Consider the following 26,704-nt stretch of genomic DNA (forward strand, 5'->3'; position numbering starts at 1 on the left):
CACAGTAGCCTGGCGCCAGGTAACCTCCGCCGTAGCCCGCAGCGTACTCGGGCGCCGCCGACGGGCCTCCGCACGCGTTGCCGGCATATAGGGGTTCAGACAGGTTCCCTGCTAGAACCGGGGAGCCCCCAAGGCCCCCGGAACCGCCCCCACCTCCGGACTTGGTTCCCGGGAGGCCTTCGTGGAGTGAGGCCAAGGGATAGGGTGGGTCTGGCCCGGGCCAGGGCTCCGGCTCTCCCTTGGCACCATTGAGGAAGGCGGTGTCCCCGTAGCCGCCCAGGGAAGGGCGCTCGTACGGTGAGTCCAGGACCCCCGAGTACTTCTCTGCATACCGCTTGAGGAGATTGGAAGCAGTGAGGGCAGAAATGTCGTCGTGTGCCCAAGCATAGTGGCAGCGTTGTCGACCCCCCGGGGGCAACTCCAACTTGTGGGCTGGTGATGGGGTGGTGGAGGAGACATCCAAATGCTGCTCTGGCCACTGGTTGAGGGGCTGGGCGTGTTCCGGTGTCCAGTGCATCTTCGACAGAGCTGCAGACAAGTGGGAGAGGAGCAGCGGGTGAGGTCCTGCAGGGCCTAGGAGGACTCAACTACTACTACTTATGGCTAGACTCCCAGCATCTACCCTCTCACCTACACTGTGCTGGGCATCCTTCCTTCAGGCACCAAATACCCTTCTGACCCGGGATTATCTGAGACTATTTTTCTCAGAGCCAAGAGGGATCTGGAAACAACTTGGTTGGTCCCTGCTTCCCTCTGTAGGCAATGGATACTATTTTGTCCTGGTTACACCAGCCATGCCTTCAGTAGGACACATGGTCCATACTTTCAAACCTCATGAAGTGAAGCGTTAGGAACTGGGAAGTGTCAAACCCAGGTGGAGCTCAGTTAACAGGTGCTTACTGCTCACCCACTATGTGATGACTGCTGCAGATGCACTAGAATTATGTAAAGATGAGTGAGACCTGCCAAGGGTTCCTGGCCTACTGACCCAGCAGTTTAATTCCTAAATGCTCTCCTTGCCTCAGCCTTCCTTCCCTGAGATTTCAAGGCTCCCTTTGGACCTGAGGTCAGAGGATGTGACAGTGCTTCATGGTTGTCCCTGGGAACCCAACTGGCTGGCCCAGGAGCATTCAATTCCTTGCCACTTGCTTTCTTTCAGCCTCTGCCTATTGAAGTCAGAGCACTAACTTCCAGATCTGATTGTATATAATGGCTGTGGACCCAGCTCAGGTGCTGCCACCTACCTCTTGCCCAAAATGTCTCGCCACAACAGAACTATTATTTAGAATATAAATACTCTGGAGAAGATGGGGAAGCTGAGTACACAGCAGTGCACATCATAGAAAGTGGATCACAAATTTGTCTTTTAGCTTCCCAGTCACCAAATAAAGAGAGATGTGAATAGACTGACTTTGCAAAATAAAAACACCATTCCTCAAAAAAAGTAAAAGTGTTGCTGGCATAGGGATCCTGGAACTTTTATTTGTGGACCTAGGGAAGCAGATCTGAGATGTAATAAACAAGGTCCTTCTTGACATCTGTGCCATAACAGAGCAGACAAGTTCCAAGGCTGTTTCACATACTGTCTTATAATACAAGTAAAGGCACAAACCAAACACTGGTAGAAGAATCCAATCCCCGAGAAACAGCATTGTCCAGGCACTTGGCTCCAATGAGTCAACCTGATCCTAGGATAAGCTTTCAAAGACAGAATGCACCCAGGGCCTCATGCATGCTAGACAGGTGCTCTGAGCTACTCCTTCAACCCCTCTTCAGCAATTTTTATTGAGCAAATGTTAAGTGTTTTGCTAGGCATGTGGCAAGACTGAAAAATGAATAGCATGGTTCGGCCAGGTGGAAGAACAGGCAACATCCTCTGGAAGTGAGAAAAAGTGTGTGCTAGGGGCTTTAGGGCCAGGACAGCATATCACACCTAATTGAAAAGGCCTCACCAAGGAGTTGGTGTCTTTACTGGACTTGGAAGGGTAAGAGACCAAGTTGATCAGACAGGCTGGAGGGAGTGGTGCATCCCAAATTAGAGGACCAACACCTTCAAAGGTGTATTCATTTAGAAAACTAGGGCTGGCTGGGTGCAGTGGCACTCTCCTCTAGTCCCAACACTGAGAGGCAGAGGCAGGGGGAGTGCCTGAGCCCAGGAGTTCAAGACCAGCCTGGGTAACCTAGTGAGACCCCATTTCAAAAGAACGAGAAATTCAGAACTCAGCTACCTCATATGTCCTAATCCATTCCTCAAGGCTCTTCACTGATACCCTCTGGAAATTTGTCATAATAAATCTACAGATCTACAATGTCTGTGGTGTGAATTGTGCCCTCTTAAAAGAAAGGCTCCCAGGCTGGGGATATAGCTCAGTTGGTAGAGTGCTTGCCCAGCACCACAAAAGAAAAAAAAGGAGAAGAAAGGCTCCTATGCAATGCACAACCGCCGCCCGTACATTGTGAGCCTAAAGAGAGCACCAAAAAGTGGTTAAGTCACCAGAGGCTTGAATGTGGGGGAATGGTAGAAGAGGCTGAAAATAGTCAAGTCTCAGATTCCTCACCTTTGGCCCAACTTGCAGCAGCTGGTTGATAGCACACTAACTCTGTTAATTCTTACTACTGTGGCTATGAACTGACATCAATTGCAGAAGACAGTCTTTGAAAATAAAATGATTTACTGTCATAGCTAGTACCCTAGGGAAGGCGTGAGCAATAGATACTAAAGCTTTAAAGGGAAGGTAAATTTAAGTTCTAGAGGTTGCTTTGTTCCCGTGTGAGGAGTAACATTGGCCACCAAAGGCAGGAGGGAAGAACAGAGACTGACAGAGCTGAGTGTGTGTGTGTGTGTGTGTGTGTGTGTGTGTGTGTGGCAGTGGACAGTGGACATTTTCCCAGCTCTTGGTGAGAAGGGGTCTCCAAAGATCAGAGCTGTTATCTGGTGTCAAATGGGCAACTTCCTAGAACATCAAAAATCAAATGGCCTGTAATCCCAACAACTCTGGAGGCTGAAGCAGGAGGATCACAAACTTGAAGCCATCTTAAGCAACTTAGTGACACCCTATCTAATAAATAAATGAGCTGGGAATGGTGGTGAATGCCTGTAATCCAAGCAGCTCGAGAGGCTAAAGCTGTAGGATCGAGAGTTCAGAACCAGCTCTCGGCAATGGCTAGGCGCTAAGCAACTTAGTGAGACCCTGTCTCTAAATAAAATACAAAGTAGGGCTGGGATATGGCTCAGTAGTTGAGTGCCCCTGAGTTCAATCCCAGATACCATAAATAAATAAATAAATGGAAAGGATGGGGGCTGGGGATGTGGCTCAAGCGGTAGCGCGCTCGCCTGGCATGCGTGCGGCCCAGGTTCGATCCTCAGCACCACATACAAAACAAAGATGTTGTATCCACTGAAAACTAAAAAATAAATATTAAAAATTCTCTCTCTCTCTCCCCCCTCCCTCTCTCACTCTATCTTTAAAATAAATAAATAAATAAATAAATAAATGGAAAGGATGGAGGATGTAGCTCCATGGTAGAGCACCTCTGGGCTCTATCCCTAATACCACCAAAAAAAAAAAAAAAAAATCACAAGTGGTTCTGGTTGTAGGGTCATGTAAGGTAACATAAAAGTCATACAAAAATGCAAGACACAGTGGTGTACCCCTGTAATCCTAGCAACTGGGAGGCTAAAGCTGGAGGATCACAAGTTCAAGGCCATCCTCAGCAGCTTAGCAAGGCTCTAAGCAACAAAGTAAAACCCTGTCTCAAAAAGGGTTGGGGTCTGAGGTTGTGGTTCAGTGGTAGAGTGCTTGCCTAGCATGCATGAGGCACTGGGTTCGATCCCCAACATCACATTTAAAAAATTAAAAAATAAAATAAAGGTATTGTGTCCATCTACAATTTAAAATATTTAAAAAATAAATAAAAGGGCGGGGATGTGGCTCAGTGGTTAAGTGTCCTGGTACCAAAAAAAAAAAAAAAAATTGCAAGTACTGTTATTACATCAAGTCCAAACCTAATTTTTGGTTTTTGTGGTATTCCCCTCCCCACTTTACTGCTATCTGTGCCTTGGCTCCTTAATTATAAATATGGTACAGTGAGATTTACCTTTGACAATAGCATTTACCCAAAGCTGGGGAAAAGAGACCCCTTCCTAGAAGACACAGACACAGTTACAAAGGCCCTGGACCTAGTTCTACTCACACCCATTTCCTCTCCCACCTACCAGACCCTCTCTTCCCCTTTCTTGGTGCCATGTGGTGTCCTTCATCCCCTGGTTCCCCAAAGACTTGGGCCAGCTCCCTCTCACCAGCGTCTGCCCTGGCCTCTAGAAGTCTTCACTCAAATCCCTACCCCCACCACCAAGCACTCACCCTGGTCATCACTGGGAATCACTCCATTTCAGAAATGGGACCCCAAGAACCTACCTCCAGTCCTCCACACCTGCCCTCCCAGCTTCAGACCTCTCTTTTCTCCAGGACTCAGCCCCTCTCCAGAGGGGACCTAGTCACTGACATTTCATCCACACCATTTGTTCACTACCCTGAGTCTTCTCAGATACTTCTCAGGATCATTTTCTTCCCATTTTAGCCCGGGGAGAGTGGGGATCACTAGCCCCCCCACACACTTTTTTTCACCTTTATCTACATCTGTCCACTTTGTGTAGACCAGAAGGCCTGATGGTCCACCTACCCCAGCCCTTGGTTTTCTCCTGCCTAGGCTGGGACCTTGCCCCATCAGTTATTCCTCCACCCTGCTTCCTCCCCATGGCAAGTGTAATTCTTTCCCATCTTCAAAATGACTTTTCTTGACTGTGGGTTCCCCACTAGCTACCAGCCTTTCTCTTTCCCTCTTCCTCATTCTTTGGTGCACCATTATCTACAAGTAGCAATATGGCATTTGCTACACGTCCTTTCAGTTATCTAACTTCTGCTACTCAGTTCCAGAGCCCTGCATTTCCCTGAAAGAACAAAGATCTGGTCAGAATTCAACTACCCAAGGGCCAGGTCCAACCAAAGGGAAAAAAGCAAGGCTGTCTCAGCTGTATACAGGCTGAGAGCACTGGCTTGCTGAGTTCATATACACCAGTGTGCAGAAGTGTAGACAGCTGTAGGCCCACATGCTCACATACGTGTGTGTGCCTGGCACATATGTACATGCACACCAGAGTACAGTCTCAGGTGCTTCCTAACAGACCCAGGCACACCATGGTGTTGCCTTCCTCCTGTGTGCCAGCCTGGGTTGGAGAATGCTGTCCCCTGCCCTGCATTTTACAGCCCTCTTGCTTCTCACAGACCTCCCCAGCCCTCAATTACCTGGTACTTTGCCTCCTGTGCCCTCTAAGAGGGGGTCTTCCCAGGAGAGGGACCCCCAGCCTCCCTTCTAGGCTCACAGACCTCACTGCATAACTCTAGATCAGTTGACTGGAGGTGAGGCAAGACCCTGGGACTTCGGGAAAAGTGTGGGCTTTGAATCAGGAAGTCTTATTTGAATGAAGCCAGTCCCAGACACTATATAGGCAGGTTCCCTGATCTCACTAGACCCCTCTGTTAAAGGGTATAATCATTGCCAGGCAGAATGGCTATGAGCTTTAAACAGATAATGGGTGCAAAGAATGCAGTCCAGTGTAGGGTATGTAGTATACAAACAGCCCAAGCAGTAGCCCCAACTTTGCTGAGTGACTGAACAGTCACTTCCCTTTGGAGGAAGTGGAGCTGAAAGGTTCTGTGAGGTAGGTTCCTTCCGGCTCTGATGTCAGGCCCATTCTCATGCCATTTTCCCAGCATCCACACACCAGAGATGGAACAGCCTCTTTTCTATTCTTTACCTGTCTTATTAGTCCTGAGACAGATGTTTTATAATCCCCTTTCAACAGATAAGAAGGCTGAGGTATAGAGAGACTAATATATTTTCTATGTCACACAACTTTGCCACAGTTAGAGACAGGAGTCAGAGGCCAGAACCCTAACACTTAGTCCATCCAGCCCTTTGCTTCTGCAACCAGAGAAAAGCATGAGGCCATGACAGCAACACTCACTATGACATTGGGGCCTGAGAAGCAGCCTAGCACTAGATATTTATCCTTCGAACTAGGCAGAAGAATATGTGTCTTTTCCTGGCCAAACAGCCCACATATGATGGTCCCTTTCCCTGTGAATTTGCCATCAGATGACAACACACAGCCCTGGCCCAGGCACACAACTCCTTACTTGGGTTTTGTGGCCTTTCCTAATGGTAGCTGGGACTCTGAGAAGAAAATGCTTTTTCCATGACTACCCAGTCTGGGAGCCTCACTTTGCTATACCCACGGAGGGCAGCCCTTCAAACTTACAGGCAATTAATAAATAGTTGTAGAATTACTGAATGTAAGAGTAAAATGATGCCTAAAACCCCTCTCATTCTTAGGAAGTCTTCCAGGATTGCTGAGCAGTGACTCAGCCTTCACAACCTACCCAAACCCTTCTGCACTGATTCCCATACACCCTCTGTTACATCCCTGAGGTCTCACTGCCCACAGATCCTGTGAGTGCCCCTCTTATCCCTGTGATGCTCCTGGGCATCAGGCCTGACATAGGCTAGAGACACTCCACCCCTGCCCCACTCTGACACCCTGTGGCGGCAGACACTGAGCTATCCACTGTGACCACAAGCAAGACACCTAACCTCATTAAGCTTCACTTTCTTCATCAAGTCAGCTAAGACCAGTGGTTTAGATGGGTAGACCTCAAACTTTTTCACTAGAACCCTAAAGTGTTCTTAAAAATTTAAATAAATTTTATACATGGTAGGGTTGGAAAGGGCTCCCACAACACAATGTCTACACCTCCCTCCAACCCTTTAAGACCCCATCTGGAGCTTCAGAAATTCTTTGATTCTGGATTCCATTACCCACAGGGAAGTAAGAGGACTGGGCAAACAGGATGTGGGGGCAGGGTAGAGGAGGGGCAGCTGGATGGCGGCTCCATGCCTGTGTGGAGAAGGGGCCGATGCTGCCCTTCTGGGCAAGCTTCCATTATCTCAGCCTGGGACAAAGGGGCTGGAGTGGAGAATCCCATTGTGGGGCCTCCGTATGGAGATCTCATTAATCTATTCACAGAGGCTCCCACAGGCCTTTTGTCACAGGGTTTTTTTTGTTTTGTTTTGTTTTGTTTTGTTTTTTTGGTCCACTGCTTACAACTGATGCCCTGGGGGGTCTCCAGCCCCTGGCAAAGCTTGAACAGGGCTGTGCCCCTCCTCTGGACTTTGCCTCTCGTGCCAACCCCCCCCCTCACTACTATGAGAGGAGACAGAGAGTGACAAGACTCTGGAGGACTGGTCACCTGCCACAGCCCTTGCACCTACCACACAGGAAACTCTTCCCCCCAGTCCTAGGCCAGAGAACAGCCCTCCCGCACAGAACCCTGTCTGGGAAATGTTCTGGGACCTGGCACAGGGCTTTGCATGGATGGGGCTCAGTGCGTGTCTAGGAATGAGCAAAGGATGCTAGAGAGAGAGCCACAAAACTGTGGCTTCAGGGCTGCAGCCCATTTTCTGCAGGTGCACTGTCTTGCAGCCTCCAGCACTTTTGTGATACCTTCAGATGCTAGCCACTGTGTGCCAGCTGTTAGGCAGAGATTGGATCAAACTGCAACCCATGTTCATGAACCTGATCAGCTAACAGGTCAGATAAAGTAGATGTGGTCCATAAGAAAGGAAGGGGAGAGAGAGGGAGGAAGAGAGGGGAGGAAACAAAGAAAGGAAGGTCTTAAAGGAGAAAGGAGGGTTGGGGAGACGTAGGCCAAAAGTTTGAGTTAGGAGAAATAAGTTCAAGAGTTCTATTGTCCTTCATGGTGACTATAGCTAATAATGTATACTTGAAAATTGCTAAGAGAGTAGATCTTAAATGTTTTCACCACAAACAATAAGTACTTGAGGTTATGCATATGTTAACAAGTTTGATTTAGTCACTTAGTCATACAGCAGTGTACACAAATAATAAAGCATAGCAAAGCATGTTGTACACCATAAATATATACAATGTTAGTTGCCAATTTTAAAACAAAATGCAGTTTTGAAAAATAGACAACTGCTGATTTTCAGCTAATGAGGCATCACAGTAATAGAATTGATAAATTGTTTTTTTAAGTTCATATAGCTAGAAAAGAAAAAGAAAGAATTCTGGAAGTTCAGGCTACTTGGGGCTGGGGAATCAGGGAAGCACCTGAAATAGATCTGGGAAGAGGGAAGCAATATGTGTATGGACTTAAAGTCCCAGCTTGGAGAGTACAAGGAGCAGAGCTGACAGGAAGCCTGGCACCCAAGCCAGTTCTCTCATTAAGTCCCCACCACCCTCCACCTAAGTGCAGATGATAATAGTGAGATGTGGCTAGTCCAAGATCACTCACCTCTCGGAAGGCAAAGCTTGACTCAGAACAGGGATCTCTTCCCCCTATGCCACAAATTTTCCCACCTACACAGGCTGTGGCCAGGCACACATGCCAACTGAAGAGCAGACCCCTGAGGGGGCATAAGATCTGACACTCTCCTTCCCAGTTCTTAACCTTACTCCATGGCTAGAGAAATAATGAAGAAGCGCTGAGGAAGGGGCATGGAAAGAAGAGGATGGGGGATACAAGCCATAAGCTGAGGAGTGGGAATGGTCAGGACAGGTGGAAATTGCTGGAATGATTCTCCACATGTGTTTGGGCAAGATGCTTGTTCTATATTTACTGGCTGAGAACATCACAGGCCTTTCTGATCCTTTGTTGAGGGGGAACCAGCCCAACAAAACAGTGCAAGCGGGGCTGGGGATGTGGCTCAAGCGGTAGCACGATCGATCGTCTGGCATGTGCGGGGCGCTGGGTTTGATCCTCAGCACCACATAAAAATAAAATAAAATAAAGATGTTGTATCCACCGAAAAACTAAAAAATAAATATTAAAAAATTCTCTCTCTCTCTTAAAAAAAAAAAAAGCAGTGCAAGCCGGCTTTCCTCCCCATGAGGACCTAAGGGAATGCACACAGATCCCCAAAAAGCATGAAAAATTGCCCTGCTCATTTAGGGCCTCAACCATCTCAGAACTTCCAGAATTCTTTCTTTTTTCTAGCTATGTGAACTTGAAAAACAATCTGTCAGTTCTATTACTGTGATTCCTTATTGCCTAGAAATCAACAGTTGTCTATTTTTCAGGGCAATACATGCATTTTGTTTTAAAGTTTTAATTTTAAATTGACAACCAAAAATTGTATATATTTATGGCTTACAACATGCTTTGCTCACTCAATGCTGCCCACCTGATGTGCCCTTCCTCTGCCAACTAAGTCTTTCCCATCCTTCAAAGCCTACAGCAAGTCCATCTTCCTTCATGTACCGTTCCTGGCCACTCCAGCTCTAACTGACCCCTCACCTTCTTGGGGAAGCTGGTGAAAGTCCCTCTTGTCAGCAAGAACACAGGACAGATGAACTGTCTATGTGCTTCCTCTTGCACCCTGATCCCCTCTGCTTTCAACACTCAGGGACAGTGTCCCCTCAAATTTCCTCTGTCCAGCAGGGTCAATTTCCCCCTCTACTGAGTCCTCATCAGCCCACAAGTATGCTGTTATTTTTCCACTTTGAGGGAGTAAAAAAGCCTACAATATTCTTAGTCTCCCTCCAACTACATTCTCTGCCTGCTTTTTACCTTACCTATCACCACTACCCGCCCCCCAAAAAAGTGTAATAGTTGCCTATATTATTTATGATCCCTCTTCTTTTATTTCCCCTGAAATCAACCAGGCATTTGCATCCAGAACTCCACCGGCCTACACCTCTTCATGGTCCTCATTGTTCTGACTCATCTCCCTCAGAAAGTCACCGCCCCCCCTTAGGGACACCAGGACCACCTGCTCTCCTGACTGCCTGTTTCCTACTCCTCGGCCTCTTTGGCTGCCCAAGCTCCTGCCCCTCCCTCTGCTCTTAAGTACTCCAGACCCCCAAGCCCAGGCTAGCTCCTGCAGTCCTCCATTCCCTCTCCAGGCAGTTCCTTGGAAGATCTCATCCAGTCTTTCAGCTTTGACCATCACCTGGGTGTTGACATTTCCTAGACATGGTTCTGCAGCCTAGATTTCTTCCCTGCACTCCACACTGTCCACCCAACTTTCTTCTTGACATCTCCACTCCAACACTTAATTGGCATATTTTACATATCCAAAAATCAAATATCTGCTTCACCACGCCCGCAACCTAACCCTCCTCAGTCTTCCCTATCATAGGAAATGGCAGCTTCATCCTATCTATTTACTCATACAGAAACTTTGGGGTCATCCTTAATTTCTCTTTCACACTTTAGACTAACAAATCCAATAGGCCCCAGCTTCCAAATGTTTATGCAGAATGAAACCTCACCACCTCAGGGCCCCCTCTCACCTGGGTAATCACAGAGGCCTCCAATTGTGCCTCCCCACTTCTTTTTATTTTTGAGGGGTACTGGGGATTTAACTCAGAGACACTCAATCACTGAGCCACATCCCCATCTATTTTATTTAGAGACAGGGTCTCACTGAGTTGCTTAGCACCTCACTTTTGCTGAGGCTGGCTTTGAACTCTTGATCCTCCTGCCTCAGCCTCCCAAACCACTGGGATTACAGGTGTGTGCCACTATGCCCAGCATACCTCCCCATTTCTACATTGTTTCCCATTTTCTGTTCTTAACACAGTAGCCAGGTAGGTACCCCTTGAAAACATGTCTGACCATGTGATTCTTCCACTCAGAAATTTTGGTGGCTTCCACCTCACTCAAGTTAAAAGACCCCTCTGGCCTCACTTGCCATTATTCTCCCTGGCTTTTCTGTTTCTTTCAGCCACACTGGCCTCCCTGTATCTTCTACCATACCCTGTTCACTCCAACCCCAGGGTGCTCGCCTTTGCTGCACTGTGCCTGGAACATTCCCAGAGCTCACTTATCTCAGGTCTCTGCTCAACTGTCACCTCAGACACTGTTTCTGTAGCACTCATCCTAATCTGACCTATTTGTTTTTGTTTTTCGTATTGCTGGGGATTGAACCCAGGGCCTAGTGCATGCAAGGCAAGCACTCTACCAACTGAAATATATCCCCAGCCCCTAATCTGACCTATTTGGTGCTTTCTTATCTATGTACCCCCTAGAAAGTTCCACAAGAGCAGGAATATTATTTTGTTCACTGTTAAACTCCAAGCACACAGAACAGTGCATGGCAGACTGTTGGATAGATGGATGGATGATGGATGGATGGAGCAAAAAGGCATGAAACTGCCTCTGTGTCCAAATCAAGAAAACATTCAGAGTGACTCAAGTTAAGCCCACATGTGACAGTGAGGGTAACAAGAGGGGAAGCCAGGGAATTACCTCAGGAATGGACAGAGAGAGGTGCCGGGAGGGAAGGGAAGTTTGTGTCTATGAACAACAGAGCAAACTGCTCAGCCCTGACCTGGCTGGAGCCCAAATGAACTTGTCCCAGCTCCCCAGGACCCCACCTGGCCTCCTTTTAAAATTATTATTATCATCATCTCCCTCCTTCTGTTCCTCACTCCCTCAGGCCTCTGTGGAGAGGACAAAAGGGGCAATGGAATTCCCATCAAAAGCCTGGGACACATGGTAAAGAGATCAGGGCCCTTGGGATCCTGCTTCCTGGAGGTAGTAAGGCCTCCCGCCAGCTCGGCTCCTCTCTGGGATGGGGGTGTGGGGGGCACATTGGCCCTAGCCTCCTCATATGTCAAATGCCAAACAGCAGGAGGTCAGCCCAAGCAAAGCTGGCCAAGGCCCCCATCTGGGCTGTGTGTGTACACACGCACATGCTGGGGGGAGGGGACAGCAAAGAAATCCCTGCCTGGGTCCCCGGTCAGGGCCACAGCCAACCTATGACCATCTGTTGTCATCTTGAGAGGCCAGGCCAGGGACCCTACACCCTCCCAGCCTTCTAACATCTACAAAGAACTTTGATAATTATCATTCAACTCTTCTCTGCTAGATAGGCATTCTCTCCCCATTTTACAGAAGAGGAAATGGAGGCTCAGGGAGGTGGAGTGATTCTTCCAATTCAGTAACAGCTGGTAAGAGGGAAGTGGGACTCAGCCATTCTGTCAGCCTCTCCCCACTCCACCTTGATCGAGGTATTCTTATTCAGGCTCAGAATAAGCAGGTCCTCAGGGCTAGGCTCTCAGGCATAGCCACCCACTCATCCCCTACTGCTCAGCTCCAACTCTGCCTGGTTCCCTCTTCCAGGAAACCTTCTTGGACTGGCATCCTGAAGGACATTTCCTAAAATGCCTCAAATTCTAGGGGCATACAGCTACCTCTCCCCACTGTGGACTGCTCATGTCCCTGTAGCCTAGGGCCTCTTAAGAGCAGCTCAGCCACTAAGGAACAGATAATCCCTTAACTGCAATGAACACACAGCAGTTCCATTTGGGGCAGCCCAACACAGAGAGGAAGGAATATAATGTGGGAAGGGTCCTGCCCAAGGCCACCTAGCCAGAAAGGGGCAGGGGTGGCACTTCACCCAAGGGTTTTGCTTAAACCCATCAACACACCCTCTAATCCTGTACTGTCCAAATGGCAGCCACTAGTCACAAGTGAATAGTTACATTTTGATTCATTAAAACTTAGTAAAATTAAAATTCAATTTATCAGTAATGGTAGCCACATTCCACATGCTCAATAGTCAAGTGCAGCCGTGGCAACACAGAACATTTCCATCACTGCAGTAAGTTCTACTGGAGGGTGCTGCTCAATATATTCCCAACTAGGGCTCCACTTTGCAGCCAGGGTATTTTCTGACACCTAACCTAGTACACTCTGATGTCCTACTACAACTCCTCTCTCTGGAGCTGCACTGGAGTCTCGGGCCTCAGCTGGACTTCTTCACAATTTAGACTGTATTCCTTCAGCTCCCCTGACAGTTTACAGCTACACTGCACTCCAGCTTCCCCAAGATCCAGGGCAGGGAGGGTGGCCTTGCTGGGCCAACCCTCTCCCCACCAGTCCAGCCTGTCTGGCCTGCCTGGGGAGGGGAGGGGCAGGCAGGACAGCAGGGGGAGGAAGGTAGGACAGGGCAGTTTGTCATCTGGCCCTCCAGGCTGTGCTTCCCTCCCCCATCAGCTGCTCAGCACCCCTCCCCCATCCTGCCTACCATCCTCATCCTCATCAAATCCCAAGGACAGATGGGGGCTGGCAGAGGGCGAAATGTGACCACAGTGAAAGCAATCTCAAGGGTAACAGATTCCAGGGGTCACAGCTGTGTCCCCTGAGGCCTGGACAGTCCCTCATGTCCTGTCTTGATGTCTGACAAGGCCTGGGCTAAAGCAAATCTCAGTGAGGGGAGGGAGATACTGAGGAATCTTTGGAGGTGATTTAGGAATATGTAGGAGCTGGATTATTCCAGCTTAAAAATATCCCAGTTAAAAATGTCACTCGTGTGTGGTCACTCATCCATCCATCCATTCAATACACGTTGTCTAAGCCCCACCATGTCAAGATGTAAAGATGGACAGGTGGGCTCCCTAACCAGCTTGACCAGGTAGGGACACAGCTCATTCTGCCTTTAATCCTTGTTCCAGGTTAGATGAAGAGCCTTTGTCTCTGCCCAGTGGTCTGAGCAAGGTGGACACCCTCTAAACCCCCTCCCCTCAAATAGGCTCTTGTGCATGCAAGCATGTGTGCATACACACACACACACACACACACACACTCCCAGCTGCTACCATGAGCCCCCTCCCATGATCTCTCTGGCCAATCACAGCTCTGAAGGGCAAGGCCTACAGTCCAGTGGCCCCCAGGGAGTGTATTAGCACATTTGAATCGCTCAACCTGCGACTGACAAAGCCTGGGGCCTTGGGAAGAGCCTCAGCAGGAGGGATGGAGAGCTGTACTTCTCCAGGCCTCCCAGGGAGAAGCTGAGGACTAGATTAAACATTCTGGGGCACAGAGGAATTTGGGGGCCCCAGCTCCAGCAGTGAATAAGCGATCCATAAAATCCTGATTTGCACACTCACTGATCAAACAGACTATCTACTACCCCAGGAGGTTACGGATGGCTCCCAGACCTCCCCCACTCTTACAGAAGGTCTTGGGGAGCTGAGAACTAGACACAGGACACAGGTTTCCCAACAGTTCACACAGACTCCATCTTACCCCAAGGGTTTAGAGATCTGCCTGTGCCCGCTGTGATCTGGCTGCTGCTCTAGGGAGATGCTCCAACCTGGCAGCCACCCTGGTCTACCCTGGTGAATCACAGCTTCACAGCTCTTTTTTCTTTCTTTCTTTCTTACTTCCTTCCTTTTTTTTTTCTTTTCCTCTCAAGCTTGCCCAGCCAGAGCTGCTAATCACTTTTCCAGCTCTGAAGCCTACTCTCCTCCCCGCCCCCTTTTCCCAATGGCCAGCCCTATTCTCCCTTGACCCTCCTCCTAGTGCAGTCCCTGCTGAGCTGCAGAGGGATGCTCTAAGTCCTGTCTTCCCCAGACACAATCTGCCCAGAGGAGGCTAGCCAATGCCCAGGAACACAGGGAGGTGGGAGACAGGTCTCCTAGCCCCAACCATCTCCCTGTAAAAGCCAAGTAGGGAGAACAGCCTAGTTATTACCCCTGCCCTTTCCCCAAAAGAAACAAATTTGTCTACACCCTGCCCACATTCACACAAGAGAAAGCCATTCTGTTTAACAAGCATAGTACTCGTTCATTCTCTCTCTTTCTCTCTCCCCACCCCAATACTGGGGATTGAATCCCAGGGCACTCTACCACTGAGCTACATCCCCACCGCTCTTTTTGTTTTATTTTTTTGAGACAGAGTTTCATTAAATTGCCCAGGCTGACCTCAAACTTTCGATCCTCCTACCTTGGTCTTTTGGGATTACAGGGGTATACCATCAACCCAAGCTAAGCATTCTCTTTTAAACCAAATAGTATATGTGTGTGTCTCAGGGTGGGACAGAGTCCACTGGGGCAATCAGCCAGCCATTATACTCAGGGAGGATTAGCTGGACTGATTTTCCTTCTTTCTCATGACTGCTGGAGAGGGGTGCCAGAGCAGCCAGAAGCTCAGAAGTTTTCACCCAGGCCAGGTAAAATGAGTCTGGGGCTGAGGCTGCTTCCAGGGCAGCACAGTCCACCCTACCCTGCCACACCCCTCTTCTCACTCTACTTGAGCTACTGTTGCAGCAGGTTAGGGAGAGAATGACCCCTGGGCGCTGGGGAAAGGGCAAAAAGGGACTAAGTATAACTCTATCTCTGGGCTTCCTGTGAGCTGGAAGGGAAGGCCTGGGCTATTTTCCGAAGGCCATTGAGCACTGGACTGGAGTTTGTTCTCCTCTATGGGAGGGGGATTATCATGTGAGCCCATTCCACAGTGGAACACACTCTTCTCCCTCTCCCTCTCCTTCCCTTCACTAGCTGCTCTCAGCATCCCAGTACTGCCTGGATCCACTGTGGACTAGAGTAAGGCAGGTGCCTGAGGGCCAATTAGAAAGACTGACCCAGAGCTGGGCCAGGTGGTAATCTGGGCGGCTCCTCTGGCTCCTCCTCCTCCGGCTCCTCCAGGAGGCTGAGACAGGAGAATCCCGAATTCAAAGCCAGCCTCAGCAAAAGCAAGGAACTAAGCAACTCAGTGAGACCCTGTCTCTAAATAAAATACAAAATAGGGCTGGGTATGTGGTTCAGTGGCCAAGTGCATTGGTACCACACACCGCCCCCCCAAAAAAAAAAAAGACTGACCCAAGGCTACAGGGTCTTTGAGCCCACTAGAAAACCTAGGGACCATCTGAAGGTCACAGGCCTGTTCCTCCCTCCCACAGCTCCTGATTAGTTGTTTCAAGAAGGGAGCACTGACCATGGAATCAACCCCTGAGGTGTGGGACAAGCATCTCTGTTTCCTCCAGTGTGAAATGGACAGCAACCCCCTCACAGGCTGACCTGAGAGTACTTCCAAGACTAGCTGGAGTAGGCCAGGGCTGGGACAGGACAGCAGGACAGGACCTGGGGCATGGTGGGTTCCTGGATGGATGGCTAGGTGCTTCAGCCTAGTAAAGCCCTGCAGGTGGGGTACTTTCCTGTACCAGAGGATTGAACAGTTTTGAAAAACAACTCCAAGGAGATTTCTTCCAAGCTGCTTGCTAGATCCCAGAAGAGAACCACCCTTGAGTGCTCCCTCCCTTGCCCTGACCCTCTGACTATTACTGAGTCTGAGTCCCAAATCACAGCTTCCCAGGACATCCTACCCTTATCCCTGGCCTCTCTGACTTGTGTCCTTGGACATCATTTCTCACCAGTTTCTCTGCCAATAGAAGGAGGAGCCCCAGGGCCCTTCCACACCTCTACTTCTGTCACTTAGAAACTGCCCACGCAAGGTCACGTGCCCCTAATTCAGGTCCTTTTGAGAGCCCCTGATGCCCTCATCTTTATCCTGAGCCCCATTTTTCTTTGTCCCTGGGAGTCTTAAGAGGAGATTTAGGAATCTAGGTGAGAATTTGTCCACAGAGACCTCAGACTCAACATGCCCAGGAAACATCTCTGCCTTCTCCCACCGGAGTCCACCTAAGTTGGAAACTCTGAAGCCCCAACATCTCCACCTGCAGCACCACCCATCCAGCTGGTCTCCCAGTTCCTTTGACATTCTCTCTGAAATGATCCATCACAATTGCTCCACATCTGAACTCCCTGCCTCTGCTCTCTCTTTCCAACCCTTATGCCTAGCTGCTAGGGAGGTCCACTTGCCCACCCAAACACAGAACCAACCTCCCACCACCAGCAGAGGGGAGGCTAACCCCTTAGTGTGGCCCCAGATGTAGTCAGTGTGTTCACCTTTCCTGCCTCAGGCCCTGCCAATCCTACCCCCCAGCCACATCACTCCATACTCTGGGCCATACATGTTCCTGCTGCCAGGACTTTGCTCTATCTGGTCTCTCTGCCCAGAATGCCTTCTCCTCCATTCTCCAGCTGGGGGTCTCTCAGGATGTTCATGTCACTTTGACTCAGAGGTTGTTGCTGGCTCCCTTTTTAGTGACCAGAGCAAGTCCTTAGCACCTCTATCCTGTCACTTATTGAGAGTGATATTACTTGTTAAACTGAGCTTTAATTTCCCTTGCCTGCTTGGCCACCCCTGCCTCTGCACCTCTGCATAAACCGGTCTCCAGCCCAGCACCCCTTTCTGTTCTCCTTCCACCTAGTCCTTTCCCTCCCACACTAACCTCCCTGATACAGAGAGCTAGGAAGAGCAGGGCTGGAGCAAGGCTGATATTTACTATTCTATAACAGTAATAACTGGCTTCAGTTTAGTTGGCCCTCTGGATCTGCTGGTTCTTCATCGTCAGATTCAACCAACTACAGGTTGATAATTTTCAAGGAAAAAAATTTGCATCTGTTTTGAACATGTGCAGACTTTTTTCTTGTCATAGTCCATAAACAATACATTGTAACTATTTGCATAGTACTTACTTTGTATTAGGTATTGTAAAAAATCTATAGAGATGATATAAAGTATAGAGGAAGATGTGGGTAGGTTCTATGCAAATATTACCCCATTTTATTTTACTTTTGTGGTGCTGGGGATCGAACCCAGGACGTTGTGCATGTAAGGCAAGCACTCTACCAACTGAGTTATATCCCCAGCCCAATATTACTCCATTTTATATAAGGGATTTGAGCATCCTTGGATTTTGGTATCCAGTAAACCAATCCTCTGAATTGACCTGTGAGGGTGGGGCTGGGGATTGAATCCAAGGCCTCTAGCATACTAAGCACATGATCTACCACTGAGCTTCACACGCCTATAATACTGTGCTGCTTCACTGTGGTCAAGGACTTGCAGTTAAGGCCTGTGCTCTACCAACATCTGAAGTCAGCTCCCCTCCAGCTCTCAATTCCTCACTCTCTCATGGAGATAGTAGCACAGCCATGAGCCAGGATGTTGGGGGACTCAAAAGAGCTAATGTATGAGGTGGACACAGGTGCCCATTAAAGGAGGCTGATGCCTATTGTTCTACTAGCTGAAGCATCATTGCTATCTGGGACTGAGCAAGAAGAATCTTACAGGACCCCTCATGAGTCTGCACCTGTGACTCATCTTCCCCTAGGACTTGATCCTACATGAGCTCAAGCTGGACAACAAGGTCAGAGCTCTTTGTCAGATATAAGGCATAAGCCCCCTTCACAGTTGGGAAACCTGTGGCTTGTTTTCAAAAATACTTTCCTAGTGTATAAAATAAAAACGTGCACCTAAAAAAGGAATGAGGAACATTGGACTATAGTTCTAACTGTGAACTTCTCAGCAGTAATGGACCTCAGGTCTCAGCTCCAAAGACTAGGGTCTCCTCTAAGGCCCCACATTACCCTCCACCCAGCCAGAACCCAGGTCACCTTGTGTCCATTTGGGTGGCATGTGGCCTCCAAAAGGCTTAAGTTTAATGTTTGGGTGACTGACTTTTATGGTTTCAAATATGCCCCCATCCCTGTGCATGGAATGGGTGAGAGACACGCCTCACAAGGCCAGCCTGACCAAAGCAGGGGAGACAGGTGCAGGCAGCCCACCCAGGCATCCTCAGGGGCTGCCTCAGCAGCTACCTCAGCCCCTCCTGTCCACTTCCCAGACCTGGGAGTGATGAACTGAGTCACTCAGTTATGTAGCTTGGCCAGTCTACCTGGGTGTGAGTGGACAGGGCTGTCCTCAAGGGGGTGGCCCCCACACCTGCAGGGCCACAGGGACAGAGAAAGGAGAAGCAGGGAGGGTACCAGACACATGCCCTGCATCACACACAACAGTCATTTAACCTTTAAGAGAACCAAGGGGGAGGGGGCTGGAGTTGTGACTCAGGGGTAGAGAATTGGCCTGGCATGTGTGAGGCACTGGGTTCGATCCTCAGCACCACATAAAGTAAAGATACTGTGTCCACCTATATCTCAAAAATAAATATTTAAAAAAAAGAACCCAGGGACATTACTGGCATGTGAGAGATGAGGAAACACTTTCTACATCACCAAGCTAGGACAAAGTGCTACCTGCCTGGAGAGTCTGGCTCCAGTGGCTTCTCTGCCTTCCACATGAAAAGCAGATGATATTGTTCTCATTTAACAGCTATAAAAATGGGGGTATCTGTTGTTTTCCACCCTTCTCATCAACCTCTCCTGACTCCCTTTAGCTTTCCTCCATTGATCCCTCTTCCATTTTTAATCTCAAACCCCAGAGCTTAGCACATTCAAGTTGTTCTCATGGGAAAGTAAGTCGTTGCCCAGGTTTGAGGGGCTCTGGCCTCCAGGTTAAAACCCCAGACTCTGGGCTGGGGTTGCGGCTCAGCAGTAGAGTACTCACCTAGCATGTGTGAGGAACTGAGTTTGATCCTCAGCACCACATAAAGTAAAATAAAGACATCGTGTCCACCTATAACTGAAAAAAAAAAAAACAGACTGGCTACAGTCATCACCACATTCAAAGGAAAATTGATCTATCAGAGACAGGGCAGCCAGAGGCCCAGAAACTGGGAGAGATGTTCTCAAGGAGAGAAAGTCAAAGCACTGTCAGGTAGAGGCAGTGTAGCCCCCACCACCACCACACACACACACACACTCCTTCTCCTCACCTTCCTCAATAGATGCAAACCCCCATGAAAGACTTTTGGCTTCACAGAAGGACTTGGTTCTGTCTGGACCTGTGGGTTGTCTCTACAAGTGCTAAGCTCACCATCTGAAGGAGCATTCAGCATCAGAGGCTGTCTTTACTGGGAGGGCTCTCCCAGGCAGGGCTCTTCCCCTCCTCTGAAGTTTTCAGGGGTCATCCCCATGTGGATGCCTAATGGATACTGCAACAAGTCCCAAATAGAACACCTGACCTCCGCACCCCCACTCCCCACTGCTTTCTCCACCCTATTAAGGCAGTTCCAGCTTTCTCCATGAGGGGCTCAGACCCCAAAACTCAGGCCTGAAGAGAACTACAGTATGGAAGATGGTGATGAAAGAGTGTCCTTCCCCCACAGGATATGATCTGCCTTGAAAAGAAGCCCCTTCCTAGAAAAATGAAGGTCCAGTTCTATGGTGTGAGTGGCCCCTCCAAAATTCATGCTGAAATTTAATTGCCATTGTGACAAAATTAAGACACGGGACCTTTAAGAAGTGATTAAGTCATGAGGGTTCTGTCCTTAAGAATGGAATAATGCTGTTTTGGCAGGAGTGGGTTAGTTATCAGTGAAGTGAGCTGCTGGTAAAAGTGTAAGTTTGAGCCAGACATGTGATTGATGCATGCCTGTAATCCCAGCCACTTTGTGAAGCTGAGGCAGGATCACAAATTCAAGGCCAGCCTCAGCAACTTAGCAAGACCATGTCTCAAAATTTTAAAAAAATAATTAAAATAAAAGGACTCAAGGGGCTAGGATTGTGGCTCAGCAGTAGAGCACTCGCCTCGCATGGGCGTGACCCGGGTTCGATCCTAAGCACCACATAAAAATAAAAAATAAAGATGTTGCGTCCACTGAAAACTAAAATATAAATATTAAAAAAAATTTTAAAAAGGGCTCAAAAAAATAAATGAAAATAAAAATGTAACTCAGAGCACCCCTGGGTTCAATCCTAGTACCACACGCACACACACACACACAAAGGGTGAGTTCGGTAAGATTTCCTCTCTGTCTCAGTACACACCCTTTACCTTTCCACCATGTTATGACACAGCACAAAGCCCTCACCAGATGCTAGCACCATGCTTCTGGATTTCACATCCTTCAGAACCATGAGTCAAATAAACTTCTGTTTTATTTATTTATTTTTTTATGAATTACCACAGTTTGTGGTATCTGTTATAGTAGCAGAAAATGGACTAAGATGTCCTGCCACACATGAACCACTATCTCTTTGAGGGGCAATTTCTCCTGGTGGTCAGAGTTAATGCTCCAGCAAAAGCAGACACACAGACTGGGTGGGGATGGAGTCCCATGGTGCAGGGTACGGGTAGGAAGGGGACAGTATAATCTAAATCTACCAGTTTTCTTTCCCTACTAACCTGGAAGGAACACCTCCCACTCCTAGCCCCACAGACTCTTGACTATCCAAGATTCAAATAGGACAATCAGCTGCAGGTGAACTCTTCCTAAGCGGTGGCCCTTGTCCCAGTTTCCTGGTAATTCCTATCAACATTGCCTCCCAGGGAAAATGATCTCTTCAAGACTCCTCCTCAAGTAGCTGGCCTCCCGCCTCACAGCTTGTCTCTTCAACTATCCCATACACTTTCCCCACCTCTGAGTATCACACCCAGCTCACATGACCTCAGTGGCACCCTTCTTCTCAGGGCACATAGGGACAGTGGTCCAAAAAATGTAGCCTATACCTTTGGCTCCCAACATCTTGAAAGCAGTATGTTGAAAAAATAATGGGGGTGCTGGGGTTGTGGCTCAGTGGTAGGGCACTTGCCTCGCACGCATGAGATACTGGGTTCGAGCCTCAGCACCATATAAAAATAAATAAATAATAATATTGTGTCCATCTACAACTAAGAAAAATATTAAAAAAATAATAATAATAATGTGGGGATGGGGTTGTGGCTCAGTGGTAGAACACTTGCCTAGAATATTTGAGGCACTGGGTTCGATCCTCAGCACCACATAAAGATAAATAAATAAAGGTATTATGTCCATCTACCACTAAAAAAATTTTTAAATATTTATTTATTTGTAGATGAACACACAGTATCTTTATTTATTTTTATGTGGTGCTGAGGATCGAACCCAGTGCCTCATACATGCCAGACAAGCACTTTACCACTGAGCTATAGCCCCAGCCCCCTAAAAAATATTTTAAAATAATAATAATAACACTGTTTGTTGGATAAATGGCTGTTTAAAATATCCAGGGCCTAGAAGCCACAAATCATGCTAGGTGCACTTGACAGAGCAACACCAGGGCTGGGGGTATCTGCCAGCACTCCCAGACCATATAGGAGACTGAGGCTTGTTAATTGAGACCCCAGGTATGAAAGCCCCAACTTAGGGCCTGGTACATAGGTGCCCAGTAAGTACATGGGGAGTGCCAGGAACCCAAGAATCCCAACCCTGGATGGGCATCATCTAGAGCCTGAATGAGGTACACCGAGCACCTTGTACAGACTGAGACACAGTAGGCAGCACAGGTTAATTGAGAGTAAAATGCAGCTTCTTCATCATATCCCTGACTAATCCCAGCACTGGGGTGGGGACCAGATGGCCTGAGACTGTCTAGGCAGTGAGAGAGCACAGAGAAAGTTCTATTTCCACCCCCCAGATTCCTCCAGGGAGCCAAGCTGACTCTCCTCTCTTCTATCTCCGGAACTCCCATCTCTGCTCTGACTCTACTTTGGAGGGAATTTCAAGGGTGGTGTAGGCAGGCCCTGCTGCAGGTCAGAACCTATGCACACACCCTCTTCCACTTCTCCTTACTCTTGCAATGGAAGTTGGCTCTCTGGAATCTCTGTGCTCTGTGTCACTGAGCAAATCATTAGAGGTTGAGGGTATGCTGCAGAGACAAGGGGCAAACTGAAACTGGGGCCCATCTCAACATCATGTAAGGCTGTTTCTCAAATGACCTGGTCATTCAAGATCTGAACTGTCTCCCAGCACCTGTCTCATTTAATCTTCTATGAGGCTTATGACACCATTCTTAGTCTCACTTCACAAAGAGGACAGAGATTGTTTAATAAGTGCTATAAAAGTGTTAATTAAGTTGCCAAGATCCTTATGGAAATGCTCCAAGAAGAGCTAGGCTTTCTTGCCACTCAACCTTATTCCTGGAGACAAGTGGACCCAAAAACAAAACAATCCCAGGACAGCCTCTTTCCAGACCACACAGTCAGAAATGAGATGACCAGCCTAGACCTTGACCCAGGCAGTGAGAACCCTTGAAGTCTGGCCCAGCATCTCCATCACCTGCCTGTGGCTCTGTGGCTCATGCTGTTCCCCTGCCAGTTATCAAAGGTATGGAGCAAGCACTGAGTGTAGAGGTCAGAAGACCTGGGTTGCAAGCCAGACTCTGCCTTCAGCACCTCAGATTGGTCTGGACTATGGGAAGGGTTCCTGAATATAGGGTCCCTCTAAGCTTCAAAGGGTTCAAGAACCCTCTAAAGGAGAATGCAAAGCCTGCCATGTAGCTTAATGGCAGTGCATCTTTCTGGGGACGGATTTTATTGTCTCTCCGAGGGCTCTGTAAATTAAAAAAAAAAAAAAGTTATGAGATCCCAGACTGTTTGTTTTGTTCTGTTTTGTTGGTGCTGGAGATTAAACCCAGGGCTTAGCAGTACCCTGTCTACCACTGAGCTACACCCTAGCCCCATTTCTTACATCTTTGATTATAGGAAAGCCTGGTATCCAGTGCCACACAGTCTTGCAGGGGTCTCTGCCCTGATTTCCTTGATTAGGCCTCCAGCCCACAAAAGAGAGCAGGGCCATCCCAAGGCTAGAATTTCATAAGATTCAAGTATACCCCAAATATGTGTCTCATGCCCCCTCTCCCCCCCATGGCCTCTGTCTCATGGCAGGCAGAGACTCTCAATGCAATGGACCACAGGTGCATCAGGGCCTTGAATTCACTTCTTCTGGATGCAGCCCTTGGAACATCACTGAGCCATGCTCCTGTGAGGAAACTGGTTTTCATTAAATAGAGTAAAGGAGTCATTTACTGCCAAATCAAGAAGAGGCAAAGTTCTGCTCGAAGGCTTAGGGAGGGTGAGGGAGACCAGCCTGTCCCTTGCCCTCCTCAGCTGACTGGGGGAGGGGGAGGGAAGCTGGGCTCCTAAGGGTCCAACAACAGCAACAGGAGGAGCTGGGGGTGGAGAGTGGGGGAGTCTTGGTCCAGATAATAAGCAATTGTTAATGTGATCCATATGGATCCTGACTGGCCTCTCTGTTTAACAGGATGATAATGGCAGGGAAAGAATGCTGGTCTGTGGGGAAGAGAAGGGGCAAAGTCCTCCCCAGACTTGGGGGGTGGGGAGGGCCATCAAGAAGGAGGAAGAGGGGGAAGAAAAGGAGCAGGAGCAGGAGGGGGAAGAGAAGGAGGAGACCCACCCAAGGGGTCTTCACCACCCAGGAGGGCAAAGCTATTTACCTGAAGTGGTCAGATTCCATGCTTTGTAAGCTGCCTGGCTACATGCCCTTAGGAAACTCCTTTTACTCAGCCAACAGATATTTATGGAGCATTCACAGGGTACCAAGCCCTGTGGGGGCAGGGGGCAAAGGGAATACATGCTCTACCTCTGTCCTTCCCAAGGCAATACAGACACAAAAGCAGAAGGGAGCACAGGTGCAGGGCTAGGGGACCACAAGGGAGGCAAAAGTGAGGGGAGCTGGAGGTTCTGGGGAGATTAGACTTGAGGAAGTGTGGCATCTGATCTGGGCCTTGAAGAATGAGGAGGTTGTGGCAAGACAGGGACAATGGGGAAGACATTTGGCTGAGGGAACAGCAGGAGCAAAGGCAGAGAGGCGTGAAATTGCGTGGAGAGTCTGGGATCTCAGCAATAAAGCTGCAGCCCAGTCAGGGAAGGGGAGGGGATTCTTGATCCATAAAAAGCTTGGCCATGTATGACCAGGAGGAACACAGGAAAGGGCTGTGGGACATGGTGCTGGCTCCCCTACCTCCCTGGGGTTGTGTACTGGAATTGTCCAATCGGGATCCTCACCCCAGCCCACCACCATATCAGTCAAAGAATTGTAGGCTCAACTTATCCTTGTGTCCTTCAGCACCCTCTTCTCCTGGGGAGATGGAGGACCCCTGAGGACTGGTGAAATCTGGGTCTCACCAGGAGCAACTCCCTCGGCTACATGGCCCACAAGGACTTCCCCCAGGAGATATCACAGCAAGGTTATAAGGTCACTTTCTGGCTGCTGCGGACACCAATGGAATCAAGTGGAAATAAATGAAATGGTGTTAAATATGGGAAAGGGGGGATTTATGAGACCTGTCACACAGTGGAGCACAGCCACCCGGCAAGCTCCGCCCCTTTTCTCGCCCACCCCAGGAAGTCCCGCCCCACCCCCTGCCCCCAACAGCTCTCCAGCAGCAGGGTACCCGCACCCAGCTGTTGGGTCGCCACAGCCCCGCAGCGCGAGCGGTCAAAATAGGGTCCTTGGGGGCTGAGGCATAGCAAAGAACGGCGTTTGCTCCTGGCTTAGGAGGCTCGGGGAAAAGACCGATTCCAGAAGGATGCTCAGGGGGTTCGGATTTGTCTCTGGGAGGATTCGGGACTCCCTTTGCGGGGTCAGAGGTCTTGGGACTGCGGCATCTCCCGGCCCATTCTAATGACTGGGCAACTCTAAGAAAGACACAGTAACTGAATGCCGTTAAGCCCTGAGTGGGACTGGAACCGGGTCCCCACTCCTCGCTGCGGGGCGGAGGGCAAAAGCTCGCTCCGCCGCTGCAGCCCGTGCGGACGGACTACAACACAAACATTCTTCCGTCCTCTATTCTCCTCCAAATTAGGTAGCCATGGAGACAAGGCCGGCAGCCTGACAGCCCCACTGCCTAATCCTGATTTAGTGACGGTCCCTTTAACAGCCCACCCACCCGTCCACCCACCCCTGCGCTCCAGGCCGCCGCGGGGTGCAGGCTGCAGGCCGCCAGCACTCTACCCCGCGCAGACCCCTTCTCAGGCCTTCAGTCAGAAGGGACACCGAACCGGAGCGGACCGGCAAGGGATCAGCATTTCTGAGCGCCTAGTGGGGTGTCCAATACTCTGCAGAGGACCCTCAGTATTGGAGGCGTCTAGCATGGGAATCTGTGTAGACCAGGAGAGGGCTCTTAAAGTGGGGAAGTTTAAGGGACTCTCTAGAGAAAGTTGGGGTCTCCCTTGTAGCCAGGAGCCCTACGTGACTGTAAGGGCAGCTTCGTGTAACACCCTAACCCTGAGATGGGGCTCTGCTCTCCCGGACCAGAGAGAAGAAATGAAGAGCCTGGGCATTAGGAGCGCGGGGATCCGAAGTAGCCTCAGTCTCCTGTCACTGCCCCGTCACCATGCTGGGGAATCTCCGGGCCAGTAACCCAGCCCCCACCCCCTCCCACACACTCAGGGGCCGCTGGACAAAGACCTGACGGAGTGGGAGGGGCCTGCGGGCCAGCCCTCGGGCTCCGGCCGCAGGATCCTCTGGGACCCGAACCCACAAATCTTGGCTTTTGCCCCCTACCCCCCAACCTCCCCAGAGCAGGCTGCTTGCTATCCCTGCAGCCTCGACACCAGAGAGGACGGCCAAACGGGTGCCCGTCGGCTGCCCCAGCGGCTAGCCCCTACGGTGCCCGCCCCCTCCCCCCGGGAAGTGACCCTGGGCTCCCACGCACCCGCTCGGGTCTCTTGCCGGCCTTGCCCTCCGACCTCCGCTTAGTTGAACCCCGCGACCCGCATCCCCCGCCCTCGCTGGCCCTCGCACGGCCCTGCGCCCGCGGACAAAGCTCCGGACACCCTGACCGAACAGTCACCACCCCCTGACCCCGGCCCGCCCGCGCGCTCCCGCGCCTGCCCCCGCCCGGGCCCGCGACGCGTACCTCGGCATCCCGGCCTGGTCCTAGGTGAGTGTGCGCGGCCTGGGGGGCGTCCGGCTCGGGACCGGGGCGGGGAGCGGGCCGAGGGCGACTGGCCGGGGCTGGGGGGCAGCGGCGGCTCACCGATCCTGGAACCACTGCTGCTGCAGCTGCTGCGGCCACCGCGGCCGGGAGCGGGACTGGGCAGTGGGGGTGGCCGGACAAGGGGCGGGCCCCGGCTCCCCCGCAGGCAGGACCCCCACCCGCCTC

General features: G+C 49.8%; 1 protein-coding gene across 1 annotated transcript in view; it reads right to left on the reverse strand.

Annotated features, from left to right (window-relative positions):
* The window catches only part of Fignl2 (fidgetin like 2), a 23,217-nt gene extending 2,906 nt beyond the window's left edge, over nucleotides 1-20,311 (reverse strand). Inside the window, exons 1-2 of the mRNA XM_015493466.2 lie at nucleotides 19,281-20,311; nucleotides 8-528 (exon numbers count right to left, since the gene is read on the reverse strand). Of these exons, the coding sequence (XP_015348952.2) occupies nucleotides 8-528; nucleotides 19,281-19,389 (630 nt within the window). The 5' untranslated portion in view covers nucleotides 19,390-20,311. The remainder of the gene's footprint in view (nucleotides 1-7; nucleotides 529-19,280) is intronic.
* Between the last annotated feature and the right edge of the window lie 6,393 nt (nucleotides 20,312-26,704).

The sequence above is a fragment of the Marmota marmota genome, unplaced genomic scaffold (genome assembly GCF_001458135.2).
Source record: "Marmota marmota marmota unplaced genomic scaffold, marMar, whole genome shotgun sequence".
NCBI lineage: Eukaryota > Metazoa > Chordata > Mammalia > Rodentia > Sciuridae > Marmota > Marmota marmota.